The sequence below is a fragment of the Sinocyclocheilus grahami genome, unplaced genomic scaffold (assembly GCF_001515645.1).
Source record: "Sinocyclocheilus grahami isolate Dianchi unplaced genomic scaffold, SAMN03320097.WGS_v1.1 scaffold24.1, whole genome shotgun sequence".
In the NCBI taxonomy this organism is placed as follows: Eukaryota; Metazoa; Chordata; class Actinopteri; order Cypriniformes; family Cyprinidae; genus Sinocyclocheilus; species Sinocyclocheilus grahami.
The window spans coordinates 3,245,329-3,268,076 of record NW_015505203.1 but is presented as its reverse complement, the minus strand read 5'-3'; the positions used below and the strand labels follow the sequence as shown (position 1 = coordinate 3,268,076).

Here is a 22,748-nt window from a genome sequence, read left to right as displayed (position 1 = left end):
AAATTGGTCCATTCTGAGAAGCTCTGGCGCTTCTGGTACCTGTATTGGCAGGGGTGGATGTTGCAGCGGCGGATCTGAGGCGCGGGTCTGTTCTCCACCTGACAGTAGCTGTCGTTGACTTGAGTCATGGTCTTGTTAACGATTCTCATGCACGAGACCACAGTCCTTCTCTCCCCTAAAACACAGCAAAACATTTTTATTGGCATACTATACTTTCATAAAATGTCACTCAAGGTTACAGTACGTGTCTTGCATATACTTACATAAATCAATTTGAATGCTTCTTTTTATGCACGTTTTGTAAACATACAGACCGTATATGAGAGGAAATGTGTAATGCCGTAATCACAGTAAAATATCACCTTTTTAATAAGAACTCTCAGTGTAAACTATCTCATGCATCTACAGAAGATATCTGTCACAACTTAACACCAATGATTAATAAATAAGAAATAATATGAATTATGTATTTTTTTAAACTAGCATTAATAATTTTTAATTTAATAAATAATGTTTAACATTTAAAAATACTAATAAAATAAATAATACTTAATTACGCTCACTGTAAACTACCTTTAAAAATAATTTCATAAATACTTTAAAATATTTAATAAATAATGCTTAACAAATAATAGCAGTTAAAATGATAATAAAATAATATGTAATAACAATTTATTATTAATATATATAATCATCATCATCATCTGTAAACTGCTAATTTTATCCAAAGTGACTTATATTGAAATTGAGCTCATACATTCCCTAAAAACGCAACCCATACTACTGTTTGAGCTACAGCAATATTATCTATTTATTATTTACTATGTTGGGGAAAGTAACTTTTAAAAGTAATGCTTTACAATGTTGCGTTACACCATAAAAAAGTAACTAATTGCGTTACTTGTGTTACTTATTTGAAGAAATAACTCAAATAATTAATTTTATATATAATAACAATAATAATTAAAATGAATGTGTAAATACATGGTTATATAATAATAATAATCATCATCATCTTTACGGCCGCTTTGAGCTGTCTGAGTTTACTAACAATCCACTGAGGATGTTAAAGTTTGGATTGAGTCGAGGGCTTTGGCAAGCGCTGCAGTGACTGGTGGGGGTGTTTAACCACAACAGGACAATCTGTGTTTTCTCTGGCACGTGTGAGCGTTTGCACACGATCTGATGCGGTCCGCTCCACTTTCACCTCACAACCAGCCATGTCCCATTTCAGTTAATTGCAGAAAAAAACATTTCTAATTAGGGATAACAATACGGTTATTTCTAGTGGTCATCTATAGTGTCGGGGGTCCTTTAGTGGGCATGACCAAATTAGCAGCGGGGAGAAGCAGTGACCCACATAACAGGTGCTGAATTTGCCCGGGACCTTTAATTTCTTCAGTTCTTAATGTTGTTGTAGCTTCAGAAGGTGGCGGCACGCCAAACTGTAGGATTAGCTATGTCATTAATTTTGTGCTGTTCTACGTTTGCCAAGAAAAACCGCAAGCAGTCAGAGACAGAAATGAATTCCTGCGAGCAGCGAGCGGTGAAGGGCAGCCTCAGAGACACAGAGCCAGAAGCTCTGCTCCAAAACATAGTGCGCTGCCTACTTAGTCAGCATTTTAGGCATCATATTTGTGTCCCAGATCCAAAGCTTGTTCTAAAATCATGCTGCCTTTTAGATATCTTTTTTTTTTTTGCTGTAAAGCAGCATCACATGTCATGTACAGTATAATTTATGGACAAAGGAATGCAATAAGCTAAATTCAACAAAATGAATCACTGTGGTACATCTTTGGTTCAGTAAGATTTTTTTTAACAAATGAATACCTTTGAAATTTATCAAAAGTGACAGTGAAGATAATGTTACAAAAGATTCTATTTCAAAAAATGCTATTCAAAGAATCCTGAAAAAACGGTCACAGAAAGCACAAAAACATGAAGCAGCACAACTGTTTTCAACATTGATAATAATAATCAGAAATGTTTCTTGAGCAGCAAATCAGCATATTAGAATGATTTCTGAAGGATCATGTGACACTGAAGACTGGAGTAATGATGCTGCAAATTCAGCTTTGCATCACAGCAATAAATTACATTTTAAAATATATTGAAATAGAAAACTGTTGTAATAATATTTCACAATATTTCTATTTTTACTGTATTTTTTATTAAAAGAAATAATAAATGCATCCTTGGTGAGCATAAGAGACTTGTGAAGAAAAGAAAAATCATACCAACCCAAACTTTTGAATGGTGATGTATATTTCATTAAATACTGAAAAATATTGATAAAATGGTTAAATGTAATAAAAAGGAACTAATTTTACATAATATATGTGTGCTATGCATTTATTGCACCATTGACTTAGAACATACACTCAAGTTTTATGTTTGCGTGTTGCTGAGGAGTGTTTTGACAAAACATTTCTGTATGTAAATTTAAGCAACTTACTTATCAGCTGTTATTTTTTCGGAAGTTGCATTTAAAATCCACTTTCCCTCCAAAAATCAGAAAGGGGCTCATTAGTTTGAATGAGTGTGACACATATGATCTCACTACTATATACAGCCCCTTAACCATGGTTTCCAGGGCAACACACTCTTACCCCAGAACAGCAGAGTATCCTTATCGTCTCCTATCTGAAAGAAATGCTCACTGAACACTCTCACATGAAATCTTTCACACGCATTGCTGAATTTAGAGTTTAGATTTTCCGCCTAAATGTGGGTAGAAATACAGTTGAAATAGTGTTTTCTCATTTAAAAAAATCACTGGCTATTCATTTAGTTATTGCCTAGAAATATACGTATACACTGTTTGGTCACCAATTACTGTAGCAAGTGCTGGGGAGCGACTCACAAAATCCCTTTGCAAATGAGCAATCTCTCGGGATCCTTCAAGACTTTGCTAATCAGGACCTCGACAGCAAATATAGTTATAAGTTATGAAAAGAGTTTAACCTCTTACTAGGCATTGAACTTGTTATGTTTATGTAAATCTACTTCCACATTCACTTATTCAGATCTGCAGTGTGACAGTCCTTTACATAAACTACTGTTCAAATACTGGCGGTCTGGTATAAGATTGTTTGTTTTTGAACAGGTTTTAGTTTCTAAAGCTCACCAAGGCTGCATTTATTTGATCAAAAATACAGTAAAACAGTAATATTGAGCAATATTATTAAAGTTAAAATAGTTTTAATTTATTCACGTGATGCAAAGCTGAATTTTCAGCATCATTACTCCAGTCTTCAGTGTCACATGGTCCTTCAGAAATCATACTAATATGCTGATTTGCTGCTCAAGAAACATTTCTGATTATTATCAATTCTGAAAACAGTTGTACTGCTTCATACTTTTATGGAAACCATGATACATTTTTTTCAGGATTTTTTGATGAATAGAAAGTTTGAAAGAACAGCATTTATTTGGAATAAAAAACATTTTGTAACCTTTTGATCAGTTTAATGCATCCTTGCTTAAATGAAACTTTTCATTTCTTTAAAAAATTTAATCTTACTGACTCAATGGAAAGAGATATTTGAATGCAGGCCTCTCAATGTATTAGTGTTTTAAATAGTTTTAAATAACATTTTATGGGTTATATTACAATTATTGTGCATGCATATTAATTCATATTTGTAAATTTTTATATTTTAAAATATCTGTATATTAAACAACTCATTTCTTACATCACAGAATTGTTTAATTGTTCTAGTAAAGGCAAAATAGGTGAATAAAAATAACAATCTGACAAAATTGTGACCTGTTATAATAATAAAAAACCATAAACTTTCATTTTAAATCTTGATGCTCAAATGGTTGCGATTTCAAGTTTTTCTTTCTCTTTGGAGTGTTACAAGCTGATTGTGCATAGATAAGATCAAAGTTAAGACTCTGCCACGCCCCCCTAAAACGGCTCGTTCTAACACGCCCCCACATATCTACCTCACCATGTGGAAATATTAGCATAATGCCGCCCAAAATGTGCACGCAAAGAAAGAAGGCGTGGTTTCAGTAACCGCAGTTAGTGTTGAAGCAGCCATGTCAGGGAGACGCTGTGTGTTTCTAGGTCCATGTCTATTTGTAAACTACCCAAATGCACACAACACGACTGAACAAATGAATGCACTTATTAATCCCTTCTCAAATAATATTCTCTCAGTCTATGTTTCTATAGGCGAGCGCTCGAGGTGAGTATTAGAGACAGACCCTGCTTCATCAACCCCAGCTGTATTAACGTATGACACATGTGCTGGCGTCATTAAACACATCATTATATTCTTCAGTTCATAACTGACTCGAAGGAACGACGCTGACCACAAAACAACCGCTATTTCATAGATGTGTCTAGAAGTTTCCAAAAACAGACACTGCAAATCTCTCGTCGGCTTTTTCAGGTCAGAACATGATTTGCAGCTCATGTCGAAAACATAAAGCTGTTCTATTCGACACAGAGAACGAAATGCCCTTTTAAAAACCCAATGTATCACATTATTTAAGCAAAAGCACTTAACAATTGCTTTAAAAAACAGATTTAACTCGTGTTATTGTGCGCAAATACACATGCTGACGCAACACTTCTAGCAGACAATGACACACCATCAGGAAGCAATAAGCACAAAAAAGAAACAAGCAGATCAGCATTAAAACGGGAGCTATTTGTGGAAAGACTGCATGCCGGTCTGTTGCAGATAAATGTTCATCTGCTATCAGATTCGTGAATATAACCAGCAAAACTGTCATGCTCAGACGGGCTTAGAAAATGGGACAGGCCTCAATGTCGCTTTTTGGGTTATTTTATGATTATCTCGGTCTCAAATGAATAATGCCTCCACTACATGTGACGACTTTATCTGACAGCATTTAATTTTGAAAGTTTAATTCCTTTGCGAGTCAGTTAATGCTGATATCATTTGTCAGAGATTCTCTTTTCGTAGCAGTAATTATTATTTTTGGGGCTTTAACCTGCTAGATATAATCACACAGCTGTGCTGACCATAACAGTCACAGAAACACAGCTGGACAGCTGACGCACGTTAACAGCTTCAACTGTTAAGACTGAAAGGGAATTTAATGAAACCTTTAGGAGAACTGGAAACTTTCCTGATCAGCTTCTGATATACTCTTAAAAATAAAGTTTCCGAAAGGGAGTTTTTGCAGCGATGCAATGGAAGAACGGTGTTTGGTTCCACAAAGAACATTTCAGTGATCAGTTCTAAAAAAGAACCATTTTCTTAGTGTGAAGAACATTTTAATAATCTAAATCAACTTTTTTCCACTACAGAGTGCATTAGTGCCCATCCACTTTTGCAGCAGCACTGGTTTCAGAAGTATTTTTCCCATTCATTTTGCCCATAAAGATTTTTTTTAAATCGCTATAAGCCATTAACCAAACCAACCAGCTACATGGAGAATCACATACCAAATGTTGATTAAAAATTGGAGAAAATGTAGAAGACTGTGTTCCTAATAACTTTGGTGTGGGAAAGAACTACAATCTCATGAAGTATTGCAAATTTAATAAATAAATAAAAAACTATGGCAAAATGTAAAACTTTTCATTTAAAGTTGTTTCTTGTATCTATAGAAACAATATATTTACATTTTATTGTTAAATATGCATAAATACATGAGTATATGAGTGGGGGGAGCTAAAGAGCTCATTTGGTGCTTCTGTTGTCTGATTGGTGGAATTTTCTGTACAGCATCATGGTTAATGTAGTTTTTTTTTTTTTTTTTACTAACAATTCCGCTATTGAAAAAGATCATTTTTAAAAATTAGCTGAATTAACAAAGCGATAGCTGCAACAAAGGGATATACAAATGATTATCAACCTCGGAGCTCGCAACAGTTCTGTTGTCAAGTTATTGTTAAAGATCACTTTCCCTATGGAGAAAATGAATGGAGTTTTTACTTCCGTTTTGCACTCTATCCACCTTGTTCTTCCTGTAAAAATGGTCGTGGCCATTTGTTAATTTTATGGGTGTGGCTTCCGGTCTCATTCGCTTCCAGCTATTTTTAGCTGTACAAAACTACTCATTTTGCAGAATGGAAAGATTCTTCAGGGAACCATTGATGCCTTATGTTTTAAGAATGTACATGTGAGTGTAATGGCAGTTAGTATTAAGAAAATAAACCCCAAAGGCATTGTGGGTGATGACCGGCACTGACCTCCTCCGCAGTGCACACTGCAGTCCTCCCAGCTGCTGTGAGTCCACAGGTACATGTGCTCTGGTTCCTTCACCGGACCGCTGACGTTCTCCTGCGACTGGTTCAGGGCAACCGTGTACTCATAATGGATCCCATACGTCTGATCGTGGAACAGCAGAACCTGAGAGGAAAATTGGATAAACGTGATATGAAGAGCATTCAGGAACACTAGCCTCCGTTTATTAGCTTACGTGTTCTGTATTTTGCCCAAGATAATTCTTTAATTCAGCAAAGTGGCCAAAGTGGCAGTGAAGACATTTATAATGTTACAAAATGTTGTTCTTTTCAACTTTCTATTAATAAAAAAAAATCCTGTATCAAAAAATGTATCACAGTTTTCACAAAAATATGAATCGGCACAAGTGTTTTCTACATTGATAATCAGAAATGTTTCTTGAGCAGCAAATCAGCATCTTAGAATGATTTCTGAAGCATCATGTGACACTGAAGACTAGTGTAATGATGCAGAAATTCAGCTTTGCATCATAGGAATAAATTACATTTTAATATAATCATAATCATATAGAAAACAGTTATTTTAATTTGTAATACTATTTTAAAATTTCACTGTATTTATGATTAAATAAGCAGCATTAGTGAGCAGAAGAGACTGTCATTAAAAGACATTAGAAAGTCATTAAAAAGTCCACCATTTTTAGTGAACCAATAGTTCACCATTTTTGGGTGAAGTATTCCTTTAAGACATTAAAAAGTCTTCATGTCCCTAAAATTTTGATTTTGAAAGTCAGCCCCCAAAAAGTTGCTTCAGATGCAAGTGATTACATTTCCAAAGTTACAAAAACAATTTTTTCCCCTTAAAATAATGTGGTCTAATGAATAATATTATACTAAAAAGTTCATTTTAGATTTAATTTTGATTTTATTTCAGAATTTTTCCTGTGCTCAAAGCTAAATGGACATATTATGAGTCTGGCAGAGAACTTCACTGGCCTGAACAAAGCTCAGAGCTGAACCCCACTACACACCTTGAGGAACACCGATTGCTGTTAATTACAAGCATTAGGAGGTGTCTACATATGTTTGGCCATACAGTGTATCTCCAGAGGCCTGTGAACAGGCACAAGGTCTGATTTCAAGAGGCTACCAAAACACCATGAGGAAAAACGGATCACTTCCATTCATTCCCATAATCATTTCCAGGGACAGGATGAGACTCCAGCCTCCAGCACACCCTTTATCACAAGATCCATCTCGTGAGAGCCATTCCTCACAGACGGTGGAGGTTAACAGCCCCTCAGACCCCTCAAAGAGCCTCAAGAGCCGTCTTACTGTCAGCCAGTGGCTAATGACATGAATGAAACTATACACAAGAGAACACAACCACACATTCAAAATACTCAACAAGCCCACCAACAGCAGATGAACAAAATATACAGTGAGTGAATCTCATGAAAACATGTCCGACTTACTTTTCACTCTAAAATCACTAGTAAAATTATCAAAAATTAAGACTATTTTAGGGCCATTAACTTTTTTGCATTGAGACATTATTTAATTATAATTAAACACATTTTCTACCAAGTTCTAATAGCAATGTGTGCTGACATTTTGAGTTTTTTTTAATGATGGTTCCTATTAGAATGTCTTCAAATAAAACTGTATTAGTATAATCTTTTGTCATTTAAATCAGCATATAACAAATTCACTGTAAAAACTACTCCCATGTTGTACAGAGCATTATTTAAATAATAAATAATTTAAAATTGTATTTCACATTTAAGCAATAAGACTGAGAAAATATACATTACTTGCATTGTTATGAAAATAATGTACAAAAAACACTCAATGGCCCTAAGAATGGTCAAAAAGGGCTTTTTTCTTTATGCAAAAAAACAAATAATAATAAATAAATAAAACTAAGTTTTTAGTCCATAATCCATAATAACGCTTCCTCCAATGAAAAAGTGAATCTCCTGTTTTCTCTCACATCAAAATCCACCCACATATTGTTTTAGAACTGTTTCGGACCATTTTCGTAATAGGTGCTTGATCTGTGCATATTTCTCTCCTGATTCAGATGAGACAACTTTTTTCACTGGAGAAGGCAATATTATAAATAAAAGACTCGCATTTTAGTCAGAAGCAACAGGTTAAAGTTATTACAAACACGCAGCTTTTTGCCTCACAAAGATGTTAATTGATGGACTGGAGTGGTGTGGATTGTGATGTTTTTATCAGCTGTTTGGACTCTCATTCTGACGGCACCCATTCACTGCAGAGGATCCATTGGTGAGCAAGTGATGTAATGCTACATTTCTCCAAATCTGTTCTGATGAACAAACAAACAAACCCTTCTACATCTTGGATGTCCTGAGGGTGAGTACATTTTCAGCAGATTTTCATTTTTAGGTGAACTATTCCTTCAATTACGTATGCACCACATGCCACTGAAACATCACAAGTGAATATTCACACTCAGGGCAAGATTGGCACATGCCCAAATGCCCATATGGTTTATCTGGCTATTTTTCTCACCTAATTTGGAGTATTTTGCATCTATTTAGTTATTCAAGGTCAGAAAAACACTCAATTTCTGGCCTAAAGACGACCAGAGACATATTAGAAATGTATCTTAAATATTCTAAATGGGTCTGAGAACACTCTGACTGTTTGAAGTGGAGCATCTCTGTGCCAGAGGACATCTGAGAGGAAAGCTTCATCTAAAGCCCGCTTCACTGCTTAATTACATTCATTAGAGATCTCTCTCAAGACACCCTCTGGCTCTCTGGACTAAACAAACCTTTTTGCTTTAAACTTTCGGTGACTGCGGGGGAGTGGAGATTACAGGTCTATTCTCTTCATCATAAAGAGCTTTGAGGAGATATTAACTGAAACAACGCGCCTGGATTAGAGGATTAGAGAACTGGCTTTCTTTCCATAGTGAGCAGTAAATTGCGTTTCTGCATTATTTTCTAAATATTTAATCTTATCAGATTATGCATTAGATGGATGTCTTTGGTTATTGCTTAACTTAATTAACTGCTCATTTTTTTTACTACACACCCCTATAGTGAAATATAAATATACTAAAATTGATTTGAAATACGTTTATTTCATGCTAAGTTTATTACAAATATTACATATTAATACCCTGCGATTGTACTTTTTTTGGTATACTAAACTGGTATACTTAAAGTCTGCTAAATTGGAACAACTAATTTTGTACTTAATGCACTTTAATTGTGAAGAAGTAGCGCTGAAGTGCAACTAAAGATACACTGAAGTACTGTATATTTGATTGTGCTAAAGTGGAACTACTGCAAGTATACTTCAGGTACACTTTAAATACCTTGCATTTAAAAAACGATATTATTTAAAGATCATGCAATCCTCATCGGTAGTGACATTAAAAAACATTTTAGGCTTAATATTAAAAAATGTGCAAGCAGTACTCCAAATAAAGTTTAATTAAAATTTTCATCAGTAAGTCTCGAGTGATATGTCAGTAAATATGTTAACAAATTTGAACTATACTTTATGTGACATACATTTATATTTTTTTACTTGGGACATTTCTCCATTCCAGTGTTTTAGTTAACTAAAACTGAAACATTTTCTTTAATTAAAATAAAGCTGAAAAATGAAATAAAATATAAAAATTAGACAGAAAAAAAGAAAGAAAAAAATTAAAATTAGAAATGAAAAGTTAAGTACTAAAATTACTAAAAGTTAAATAAATACAAATAAATTAAAGCAAAATTAGCAAAAAAAATAAATTAAAGCAAAAAAAAAAAAGTACTAAAAGAAATTGCTAGTACATTTCACAAACAATTACAAAGAAATGGCAAGGAACACATTGGATTAAACGTGACATTTTCCAGAAAAATAACAAAACAAAAGTATTTTCTTGTAAAATGCTCTCCAATAATCTTTTTTAATCACTAATAATCACTTTTACACTGTAATAAACACACAATTACTAAAAACGAACTAAAATTAAAATGAAAGCTGAAAATACAAAAAAGCTAATTCAAAATATATTCAAAAAATACTATAATAGTATAAATAATAGTAAAATGTAAGGCTCAAAACATCAACAGACGACTGAAGTAAAGCCGCACAGTCAAATGGTCCATCATATCGACACCTTCAGTTTAGAAGCACACCGCAGGAAATGTATACTAAACTGTTTGCACAACTATCTTGACTTGTCTATTTATGGAAGGGGCAACCTGTGACTCAGAGCAAAGAAATAATGAGGACCCTGGAGAAAGAGCAGAAGAGCAAGAGGAAGAAGTGGAGTGGATGGAGGAGGAGGAGAGGAAACGGGAGGAAAATGTAGGAAGTAGGAAGAGATATAAAAGGGGATGTAGGAGGAGAGAGCAAGAGAGGTGGCCATCGAAACAAGTTAAAGTTAAGAGAGAACAGCATGGCACCAACAGCATGGGGTTTATTCCCAAGAATGCATGAACTGATAAAATGCATACCCTGAATACAACGCAAGTTGAGAAAAAAAGCATCTGCTAAATGCACAAATGTGAATGTAAATGTGTACAAAATGGTTATTGTTCAGATGAGATTATATTCATTCATTTTGGCGAAAATGCCAATAGCCAAACTGCAAAAAAATGAGCTAAACTGCAAAAAAATGATCTTCATCCTCTGTATTTTTGTCTTGTTTTCCAGTACAAATATCGAACCATTCTTAAATCAAGATACATTTACATGAGCAGCAAAAAGACTTAAGATATTAAATCAATTTTTCTGAAAAAATAAAAAAATTAAATAAAGTGAAATAATAAAATAAATCAAATAAAAATACATTCAAAGGGAAAACAAGATCTTTCTGACTCCAGAACTGTAAAACTAAAACTTAAATAAAAAAGAACATTAGAAATGTTGCCTGAAATTAAATAACTACTAAAATTACTAAAAGTGAAATAAATACAAATGAATTAAAGTGAAACAGTCAAAACAATTGCACTGAAAAAAAAAGTAAGATTTACTTTAAAGCAAATTTCACAAATAATTACAAAGAAATGGCAAGGAACACACTAAATTAGACATGAAAGGATTAATGTAATACAAATTAAACATCCACTCACTTCATTTTAATAAATTTTTCAGAAAACAAGACTTAATATCTTGTCATTAATGTCATTTTGCTTCTCAAGTAAAGTAGCATATCTTGATTTAAGAAAGTTTAGATATTTGTAAAACAACAAAAATACTGAGATAGACTGCATTTTATTTTGCAGTGTAAATAAAGTGAAGTGACATGTGGCCAAGTATGGTGACCCATACTCAGAATTAGTGCTCTGCATTTACCCATCCAAAGTGCACACACACAGCAGTGAACACACACAAACCCACAAACAATTACAAAGAAATGGCAAGGAACACATTGGATTAAACGTGACATTTTCCAGAAAAATAACAAAACAAAAGTATTTTCTTGTAAAATGCTCTCCAATAATCTTTTTTAATCACTAATAATCACTTTTACACTGTAATAAACACACAATTACTAAAAACGAACTAAAATTAAAATGAAAGCTGAAAATACAAAAAAGCTAATTCAAAATATATTCAAAAAATACTATAATAGTATAAATAATAGTAAAATGTAAGGCTCAAAACATCAACAGACGACTGAAGTAAAGCCGCACAGTCAAATGGTCCATCATATCGACACCTTCAGTTTAGAAGCACACCGCAGGAAATGTATACTAAACTGTTTGCACAACTATCTTGACTTGTCTATTTATGGAAGGGGCAACCTGTGACTCAGAGCAAAGAAATAATGAGGACCCTGGAGAAAGAGCAGAAGAGCAAGAGGAAGAAGTGGAGTGGATGGAGGAGGAGGAGAGGAAACAGGAGGAAAATGTAGGAAGTAGGAAGAGATATAAAAGGGGATGTAGGAGGAGAGAGCAAGAGAGGTGGCCATCGAAACAAGTTAAAGTTAAGAGAGAACAGCATGGCACCAACAGCATGGGGTTTATTCCCAAGAATGCATGAACTGATAAAATGCATACCCTGAATACAACGCAAGTTGAGAAAAAAAGCATCTGCTAAATGCACAAATGTGAATGTAAATGTGTACAAAATGGTTATTGTTCAGATGAGATTATATTCATTCATTTTGGCGAAAATGCCAATAGCCAAACTGCAAAAAAATGAGCTAAACTGCAAAAAAATGATCTTCATCCTCTGTATTTTTGTCTTGTTTTCCAGTACAAATATCGAACCATTCTTAAATCAAGATACATTTACATGAGCAGCAAAAAGACTTAAGATATTAAATCAATTTTTCTGAAAAAATAAAAAAATTAAATAAAGTGAAATAATAAAATAAATCAAATAAAAATACATTCAAAGGGAAAACAAGATCTTTCTGACTCCAGAACTGTAAAACTAAAACTTAAATAAAAAAGAACATTAGAAATGTTGCCTGAAATTAAATAACTACTAAAATTACTAAAAGTGAAATAAATACAAATGAATTAAAGTGAAACAGTCAAAACAATTGCACTGAAAAAAAAGTAAGATTTACTTTAAAGCAAATTTCACAAATAATTACAAAGAAATGGCAAGGAACACACTAAATTAGACATGAAAGGATTAATGTAATACAAATTAAACATCCACTCACTTCATTTTAATAAATTTTTCAGAAAACAAGACTTAATATCTTGTCATTAATGTCATTTTGCTTCTCAAGTAAAGTAGCATATCTTGATTTAAGAAAGTTTAGATATTTGTAAAACAACAAAAATACTGAGATAGACTGCATTTTATTTTGCAGTGTAAATAAAGTGAAGTGACATGTGGCCAAGTATGGTGACCCATACTCAGAATTAGTGCTCTGCATTTACCCATCCAAAGTGCACACACACAGCAGGGAACACACACAAACCGTGAACACACACCCGGAGCAGTGGGCAGCCATTTATGCTGCGGCGCCCGGGGAGCAGTTGGGGGTTCGGTGCCTTGCTCAAGGGCACCTCAGTCATGGTATTGAAGGTGGGAGAGAGTGCTGTACATTCACTCCCCCCACCTACAATCCCTGCCGGTACGAGACTCGAACCCACAACCTTTGGGTTATGAGTCCGACTCTCTAACCATTAGGCCACGACTTCCCTTTAAAGTTCCTTTTAAAGTGTATAAAGTGTTAGCTCATAAGAAAGCAAAAGTAATTATGCAGTGAACAGTTTTAGTAAATTAAAAGCCAAACAATTGTATTGCATTGATTGTTTTGAAAGCATGGATCTTGGCTTGGAGAAATCAGTAGAAACTGTAGGCGTACTTCAACTTTTGTTGACGTGTGTTTCGAGACGTGCAGCATCGAGCTATTTTTGCGTTGTGAACGGGCCCTAACGCCACATGACATCATGATGAAATCATTGCAGTCGATGTCCGTGTCGACACACGGGTGGAAAAGCAGCACTAGACATGCATGAAGGTGAAGACATCAGGTTCAGCAGCGGCTCCGTCCCAAAACAGCTGCGTTACTGCTTTCAAAACATTTTGCATGATCTGTTTTCCATTCAGTTTATGTGTTTGCTTTGGATTAGCAGACTGCCATGTTTTCCGAATATAAAATAGCATGTTTTGTTAGTCCTGAAGTTGTTCATGATGAAGACAAAATATGCCATAATTATACTCTAAATCAACTAGTAACCAGGAGAACATGACAGTTACAGTCAGCATGAAATCAAAATCGCCATTTACTTACTTAAAGTGACAATTTGCCCAAAAATGAAATTATTTACTCACTCTCATGTTGTTCCAAACCCATATGCTGTTATTTTTTTTCCAAAGAAGCATCATGCAGCTTTCCACACAGAGCTTATAATGACCCAAAAAATTCTCGAATGAGAAGATCGGGGGCGCATTCCCTTCAAAAACAAACGTAATCCACTGCGTCTTCAGCGGCTCAGATGTCGGGAGTAAATGACGACTGCTATGTTCATTATTACATCCAACAACAGAACACCTCAATCGCTTAGGAGTCATTCTTGTCTACATCTGCTCCGGCGTCAAAACAATGGCGGACTAATGACAGCTCACTCAGCTACTGCTACTACAACGCTACACTCTTAAAAATAAAGGTGCTTCACGATGCCATAGAAGAACCTTTTTGTCTAAATGGTTCCATAAAGAACCTTTAACATCTGAAGAACCTTTCTGTTTCACAACAGGTTCTTTGTGGTGAAAAAAGGATCGTCAGATAACAAAAAGGTAAGAAAGAGATGGTTCTTTAAAGAACCTTTGACTGAATGGTTCTTTGTGGAACCAAAAATGGTTCTTCTATGGCATCGCTGTGAAGAACCTTCTGAAGCACCTTTATTTTTAAGAGTGTACTGTCAATCAACAATCGTGGGAGGGGCCTGGGTCTGTGTGACACTTTTTGTACCAGGCTGTAAACATTTTTTTCTGCTGTAAAGTTGGGCATTTTAACATGGGGAGTCTATGGGTCTGACTCCCTTTTGGAGCCAGCCTCTAGCGGCCAGTCGATGAATTGCAGTTTTAGTCACTTCCGTGTTGGTTTCACAAGAGACCGGAAGGTTGCCGCTTGGACGTCACACAGACAAGAAGCTGAGAACGGCTTGATTCGAGAAAGGGTTTATGATTTTAGTGGATTAAAAAAAAAAACACTGGGTGGATTTTATCATTATAGGGTGGTTGTGTACACACACTGCCAACACACATTTATGTTCAAACAACATGTAAAAGTGCATTTCGCATCCGATGACCCCTTTAAGATGTTTTCTTGTAAGCATTATAGATAGTTTGTGTTTCTGGCATAGAACCAATCTTTATTTATCTTATTTTAATGCTGTATATTGAGCAGCGGATGATGTTAAATCCATATACGAGACACATATCTGAGGAAAAATGCACTGTTGGTCGGCGCCACCTAGCGTGCAGGTGTGAATTAGCAGAAGGTGATCAATCGTTTCGCGCTCGGTGTGAAAGCAACATTCGTCTGCGATTCGCCTCGCTTTTTCGCATCTCGCTCAGTGTGAAACGGCTTTACACAGTCACTACTGATAAGCTACTACTAAATACTGTATATTGTAGAAACTTTAATTTTCTGTGAAGCTGCTTTGCAACGATTTGTATCACGAAAAGTGCTATACAAATAAACATGAACAGAATTTTCATTGAGTGTTCATGATTCAATAATTTCCCTGATAAAACCATGTCCTGTCCTACAGTATTTCCCATTGATTATCTGATTACGGAAATAAAATTTGCAGCAGATGGCTTTTTACACTGAATTAAGTGTAAAAGCACAGTTCAATAAGAAATGTGTGAAAGACAGTAAAGATCTAAGAAAGAAAAAGGTGCATGTTAGTACATAAAGAACTTACCATGAGGTGGAGTGGAGTCTTAGTGGGTCCCTTGGCAGACATTTTTTCCCACAGTCCTCTCCTCACGTAGCGGACCGTGGTGCCAGCAAGCTCAAACTCCCCTGGCAGCTCGATTTTCCAGTCATTGTTTATGGATCGCTTGCTGGAGTCCTTCAGAGCTGCACCAGTCAAACAAGAACACATTTATCTAATTCATATTATACACTGTAAAAAATGACAGTGAATTTAATGGTAAAAGACTGTAAAAATGCTACAGTAAAAACCTTTTAAATGGTTAACGGTAAATTCCCCTACTATATACGGTGAAAAACTGTATTGGACATTACATGTATTGGACATTAATTTTACGGTAGTATACCATTTTTGGAAGTGAAAAAGACCGTATAATTTACAGTGAATAACCGTAAATTGACATTCCCAGAATTCCCTACGTTACATTTCAAATTTTATGTTTTTTTGTTGAAATAACTATGTTTCTTCTTAGTTTTTTCTTATCAGTTTTGTTTATTAGGGTTGTGTGTTACACCTAATGTTGTTAAATTAATGTTAATTGCATTATATCAGTTTCATGTGTGTTACAGTGATGGTGTTTAGTGTCTGTGTGAATGACACTGTGCACCTTCTATGTATGTTATTATATAAAAGCTGCTTGTGATGGGCTTTGGTTCATCATGTGACTTTCTCATCACCACCTGCATTGGGTGGTTATCAGTGTATTACAAAGGTGCAAAACAGATTTCAGTACTTCAATAGGTTGGTATATTAACATTATATCAGTTAATGAAAATACGGTATTTAACTGTAAATTTAAGTTAAAACAGTAAAACCTAAAACGTTGCTACCGTATTTTTTATGGTAAAATTCCGGCAACCACAGCTGCCGGTTTTTTACCATAAATTTTTACGGTAAAATATTTTTTTTTTTACAGTGTACAAGCATCATTACAGCAAAACTTTATGATTCAGTTATCAAATATAACAAATTTATTTGAGATTATTCCAATGCAAACTTCCTTGATTTTGATCTAGCAGACCTGATTCAGTAGCTAACTTCAAAAGGAGATTTTCGTAAAATGCATGCAAATCATATTGTGTATAGTGTCATATTCATGCATACTTTATGAAGCTTATATTGCAAATTCAATTGAAAAACATTCATTAGTATCATTGAGACCCTATTATATTTCCTATTTATTTCTTGAATTAGTTTTTATTTTTATATTTTCTGCTTCCATTTTAATTTTTAGTAATGTTGTGTGTTTTTGTCATTTTTATTAGTCTGTTTTTATAGTGTTAATCAGTTCATTTAATTATTTTTGTTTCAGTTTCTTTTATTTTAGTACATCAAGATAAACTAAAGGAAAATGAGAAATGTTTCCTTGCCATCTAGCTGAAATAAATAAGTTAATGATACATATACATATACAGTGGGGCAAAAAAGTATTTAGTCAGCCACCAATTGTGCAAGTTCTCCCACTTAAAAAGATGAGAGAGGCCTGTAATTTTCATCATAGGTATACCTCAACTATGAGAGAAAAAAGGAGAAAAAAAAATCCAGAAAATCACATTGTAGGATTTTTAAAGAATTTATTTGCAAATTATGGTGGAAAACAAGTATTTGGTCAATAACAAAATTTCATCTCAATACTTTGTTATATACTTATACTATAATAACCCTGGTACAGAGTCACATACATTACATTTCAATTTGATTTTAATACAGGATGCACAATAAAATATTCAGCTGAACTTAAGCTTCTTAACTTTAAATTTGGTTGAAATTAATTTAATATTCATTTTTTGTTTAAAATATATTTTCAGTTTTTCATAAAAAATAGTAAACAGATCGAAACCTCCTGTAAATTTTGCAAATAATCAAGTAATGCATTTAATTTTCTTGTAAAACAATTTTCTTTTTTTATTTATTTATATATTTATTTGTTTGTTGCAAAAAGATTTTTAGCATCAATTTGATTGTACACCTTATGACTGCTAATGGTGGGATTTTTTTTATTAATATCTCTCTGCCTTCACACAGTCCAGAATTCAGTGCAATCTTTTCCTTTTAAAATGAAACTTCAACACATTCTTACCATTAAGTATTTGAACTTCTTGTGTTGAATGAGCTATTGCATATCATTCATCCATCATTAGCTCACAGTCATCCTATTTTTATACACACATATATACGACTCCATGATGGTTTCTGAGCAGTGGAGGCTGAAGATGTGATTGCCCACAGTCTGCTGCAATGAAAACATGAAGCGGTTTGTTTTGGAGAGCATCTGCGCTGAGCTCAATGGGAGGGGTGCACTTTCATGTCAATTAAAGCGTTTTGGCTGGAATTAAAAAATATTCTTCTGTTCTCTTACAAAAGATGGCAAAGCAGGCCCAAGCTAAACATATGTTTACATCGCCCTGCATATGAAGCACAGATTGCATCCTGCAAGTTCAGTGTTAAATGAAAGGCATTATAGAATAAAATGCATTCATTAGAAAGCCTGTAAACTTCACAATCTTATATAGCTCATTCTATAATATCTGACACTTTAATAACTTCAACCCAGGCAGTCATGTGATACTGACCTTTGGGAGAAGGGATGTTTATTTAAGAATATGTAGAGCGAAGTGTTATTATGATCTGTCAGCATTATGTCTGTGAAGTTGGACAGCGAGACGCATTCATTCTGAAAGTTGAAGGCGCCTTTTCAAAAACCTCTGACTCATTAAAACAAATTAAATTACAATGAATATGCTCATCAATTGTGGGGCAGCCGAACAAATGAAGTCTTAAATAAGTTTCTCATTATTTATAATATTCTCTCAAGTGGGATTCGCTAAATACAAGAGAGAATCTCATGGAAGTCAAGACCATGTCTGGCATATTTCACCCCAAAATAAAAAGAATGAAATTAGAAGTTACAAATTTTGTGTTAAAAAATGTATCCTTATAATTTTTAGTTATTACATCAATTTCATGACATTTAAGCACATTTCCTACACAATGTTTAAGTAACTTTTTTTTAATGTGCATTATTATTATTATACATGAATTTACATTAATTTCCTTTATATTATTATTATTATTCAATATATTATTATAAAGTATTTAGAATTTATGCATTTTAATTAATGCTATAAAAAGTATTTTATTAAAACAATTTATTTTTACAACAATGAGAATTGCAAAAAAAAAAACATATATGGACATATGAATAAAAATTCGGGGGATAAATGTGCTTAAATGTCATTAAAGTAAAATACAATTTTGTTTAAAGAAAACTAAGCTTGTTAGCAATTAACATTATTTTGCATTATTTTACATAATAATAATTATTATTATTATTATTTAGTACTTTCAATTTGGGGGATAGATATACTTAATTGTCCTGAAATAATGCAAGAATTTAAATAAATAATTTATATTTATAACGTTTGATAAATATGGCTTCATTTATTTATTAAATGTATCATAATGTATGATATATTTCCTGTTTTCTGATTTTGGGGTGAAAAATGATCAGACATGTTTCTGTGACATTCACTCACAAAAGTGAATATTTATTTGACCAAAAAAAAAAAAAATTACAAAATTAGTATTGAGCTGTATAAAGCAAATGTGTGTCATATGTCCTTAGTGTGAGTTTCATCCTAATTTGACAAGCAGCTTGTCAGCAGAGAAGCGTCATTTGTCATAGCGCAGCATTAGAGAAGACACCTGGCGTGATTCCTATCTACAGCCATTACAGAGCTGCTCCAGTCTCACTCAGAGACATTGTGTGGCCATTTGGAAGATGGTTGTTATAGCAACAGGTTGAGTAATTACCCAGAAAGCTATGGGACGGTTTGTCTTCCACAACTTTGATTCGCCGAGCTCCCACCGGAATGACAGCTGCCTCGATGTAACCTTTGGGAAGGAGAGAAATAAGAGGAGAAAGGAGAGAAAGAAGGGTGGAAAATGAAAAGAGACCAGCGAGATTTCATACTGGTGCACAGGTGGGCAGACACAGGTGCAGGTGTGCATTTCTGTAAACATGTACGCATTCGTGTGTGTGGATAAAGCACATGTGTCTGTCACTACAAACAGTGTGTATTCCTGGCTAGTCAGAGTAGATCATTAACAATATATATATAACATACATACACACATATATATATATATATATATATATATATATATATAAGTGTGTCAAATTCTTTGGTGGTCGACTCTGATCAGAAGCAAGGCATTTTCCTCCGACTTACACACACAACTCCCATTTCAAACACCATTGTGACACAAAGTGTCTGGGCAGTAATGATAAAACCAATCTGCTGTACTGTTTATACACACACAACAGCCACATTCAGAAACGGATGCTCAGATACATCACTGCACTGAGTGCAAGGAACGCTGATGGCTCCGTGTATGCCAGTAATTGCAATCGGTTCAGCTCATTTAAAGAGGAGACCTCAGACTCTAGCGGCTTTGTGAAACATGTTTTCTCATACGAAGGACGAGATTAGTGTGATCCTCAACTGAAATGATCTGACCTGCGCTTCGGATGACAGGCTGGTGTCCTTTACTGCCCCACACTTTGCACCAAAGACGCTTTATACTCACCGTGTTTGTCCTGGCGTGATCGCAAACATGAGGTTATCACTCCACACAGCACCACAAACCCCTGTTAAACACCCAAAACCTCACGACGGCCACCCGATCGCATAAAACACACCGAGCCCAGATCACAAACCCACACTCGTTCACATGCCACCACATCTGGAGGACCTGTAATAACCACTGGACTTCGGGATTTGGTTTCTGTTTGGTTTTGTTATGGAGAGTAATTCATCTCAAATAATGAAAGTTGAGGGTATAGATGTAGGAAAGCTTTTCTGTCCAAGCTGTTATTGGCCTCTCCTGGAAGATGGACTGAACTTTGTCAGGAAACTTTATTGTATCAGTAATGTCTACCTTTTGTAAAGGAATAGCTCACCCAGAGATGAAAATGATGTGCAATTTTTGGTCTTTTGTGAAATACAAAATGATGGTGATGCTTTACTGAATGTCTGAGCTTCTGTTCTTACAAAGAAAGTGGATGGTGATTAATACTACAACGCAAAATTGCAATACTACATGAACAGAAAACTCATATGAGCTACTTTTATGGCAGTTCTGTCATTTTAGGAGCTTTAAAGTATAAATCATGTTCCACTTTTGTTGGCAACAGAAGACAACAGATCTATTTTTCAGTTTTACAGGAGAAAATGAAATCATACAAATCTGAAACAACAACAGGGTGAGAAGCGATTACAGTATTTTAATTTCTGGGTGAAATATTCCTTCAGTGCCTCAGTAAAGACATAGGGTCAGTGTTCAGCAAGTATCTGACAGTCACAGAATCAATTTTGCTTCAATTTTGCACATTATAAGACGAACGAATAATAGGGTGATGTTTCTGTGTTTCTGGCTGAGCAAATGCTACCTTTCAAAAAGCTGGGGTCAGATTTGTTTAGTCTTTTTTGAAATAAATTAATACTTCTATTCAGCAAGGACACATTAAATTAATCAAAAGTGACAGTAAAGACATTTATAATGTTACTAAAATATTTATATTTCACACAGAAAAAAAGTTATTTTAACATTTCTATTCATCAAAGAAAAAATGTATTACAGTTTCCACAAAAATATGAAGCAGCACAACTGTTTTCAAGATTGAAAAATAATAATAAATGTTTCTTAAGCAGCAAATCAACATATTAGACACTGAAGACTGGAGTAATGATGCTGAAAATTCAGCTTTGCATTACATAAATAAATTACATTTTAATATACATTAAAATAGAAAAGAGTAATTTTAAATTGTAATAACAATTACTGTTTTTTAAGATACTTCTTTCATTATAAAAAAACACTTTCTGATCCCCATATTTTTTTAACAGTAGCATATAAACCCAACAGATGCTTAATTTTAGTTGATTTTACCAAACTGAGGCCTTGAGAGAGACTTGAACTCGATATAACTCTTCCAGGAGAATCCAAAGAGGGCTTAAAGGGTTAGTTCACCCAAAAATTAAAATTAGGGCATAAATTACACACCCTCAAGTCATCCTAGGTGTATATGACTTTCAGACGAATCCAGTCAGAGTTATATTAAAAATTGTCTTTGATCTTTCAAGCTGTTTAATGCCACTCAGCGGGTGTTGCAGTGCTTCAGTCCAAAAGAAGTGAAATAAAAAGCGCCCATAAATAAATTACATTTTAATATACATTAAAATAGAAAAGAGTAATTTTAAATTGTAATAACAATTACTGTTTTTTAAGATACTTCTTTCATTATAAAAAAACACTTTCTGATCCTCATATTTTTTTAACAGTAGCATATAAACCCAACAGATGCTTAATTTTAGTTGATTTTACCAAACTGAGGCCTTGAGAGAGACTTGAACTCGATATAACTCTTCCAGGAGAATCCAAAGAGGGCTTAAAGGGTTAGTTCACCCAAAAATTAAAATTAGGGCATAAATTACACACCCTCAAGTCATCCTAGGTGTATATGACTTTCAGACGAATCCAGTCAGAGTTATATTAAAAATTGTCTTTGATCTTTCAAGCTGTTTAATGCCACTCAGCGGGTGTTGCAGTGCTTCAGTCCAAAAGAAGTGAAATAAAAAGCGCCCATCCATTAAAAAAAAAAAAGTGTCTCTCACGGCTCCGGGGGGTGAACAAAGGCCTCCTGTAGCTAATCAATGTGTTTTTGTAAGAAAAATATCCATATTCAAAACTTAATAATCACTTTAATCTAGCTTGCGCCAACAGTTGTACACAGAAGCAGCTCCGGGAGCATGACGTATGAGGTCAGCGTTGCGCATGCGCCAGTGAGTCTCGTGAAAACCAACGTTTGTTTACAGGAGCAAAGGAAGCAAAGTTTCCTTACTTTAGCAAAGGAAAACCAGTCTCCTCTTGGCTTATATCGAAATCCTCCGACATTCTTCTTTACAAATCCTCGTTTTGTACTTCTAATTAGTGACCGTTGTTTTGTTTTGATCTCTTCGCTGCGCTTACGCGTTCATCACTTCTGAGCGGCTCATGTGCAAAGCTGAACTCATACGTCATCCGCCCGCCCCCGGAACTACTTCAGTGTACAACAGTGAGCGCAAGCTAGATTAAAGTGATTATTACGGTTTGAATATGGATATTTTTCTTACAAAAAC

At 34.4% G+C, this 22,748-nt stretch overlaps 1 protein-coding gene across 1 annotated transcript in view; it reads right to left on the bottom strand.

The window, feature by feature from the left end:
- The window catches only part of LOC107563246 (A disintegrin and metalloproteinase with thrombospondin motifs 17-like), a 122,277-nt gene that overhangs the window by 16,531 nt on the left and 82,998 nt on the right, over positions 1-22,748 (bottom strand). Inside the window, exons 18-21 of the mRNA XM_016248067.1 lie at positions 19,381-19,461; positions 15,556-15,713; positions 6,179-6,338; positions 40-175 (exon numbers count right to left, since the gene is read on the bottom strand). Of these exons, the coding sequence (XP_016103553.1) occupies positions 40-175; positions 6,179-6,338; positions 15,556-15,713; positions 19,381-19,461 (535 nt within the window). The remainder of the gene's footprint in view (positions 1-39; positions 176-6,178; positions 6,339-15,555; positions 15,714-19,380; positions 19,462-22,748) is intronic.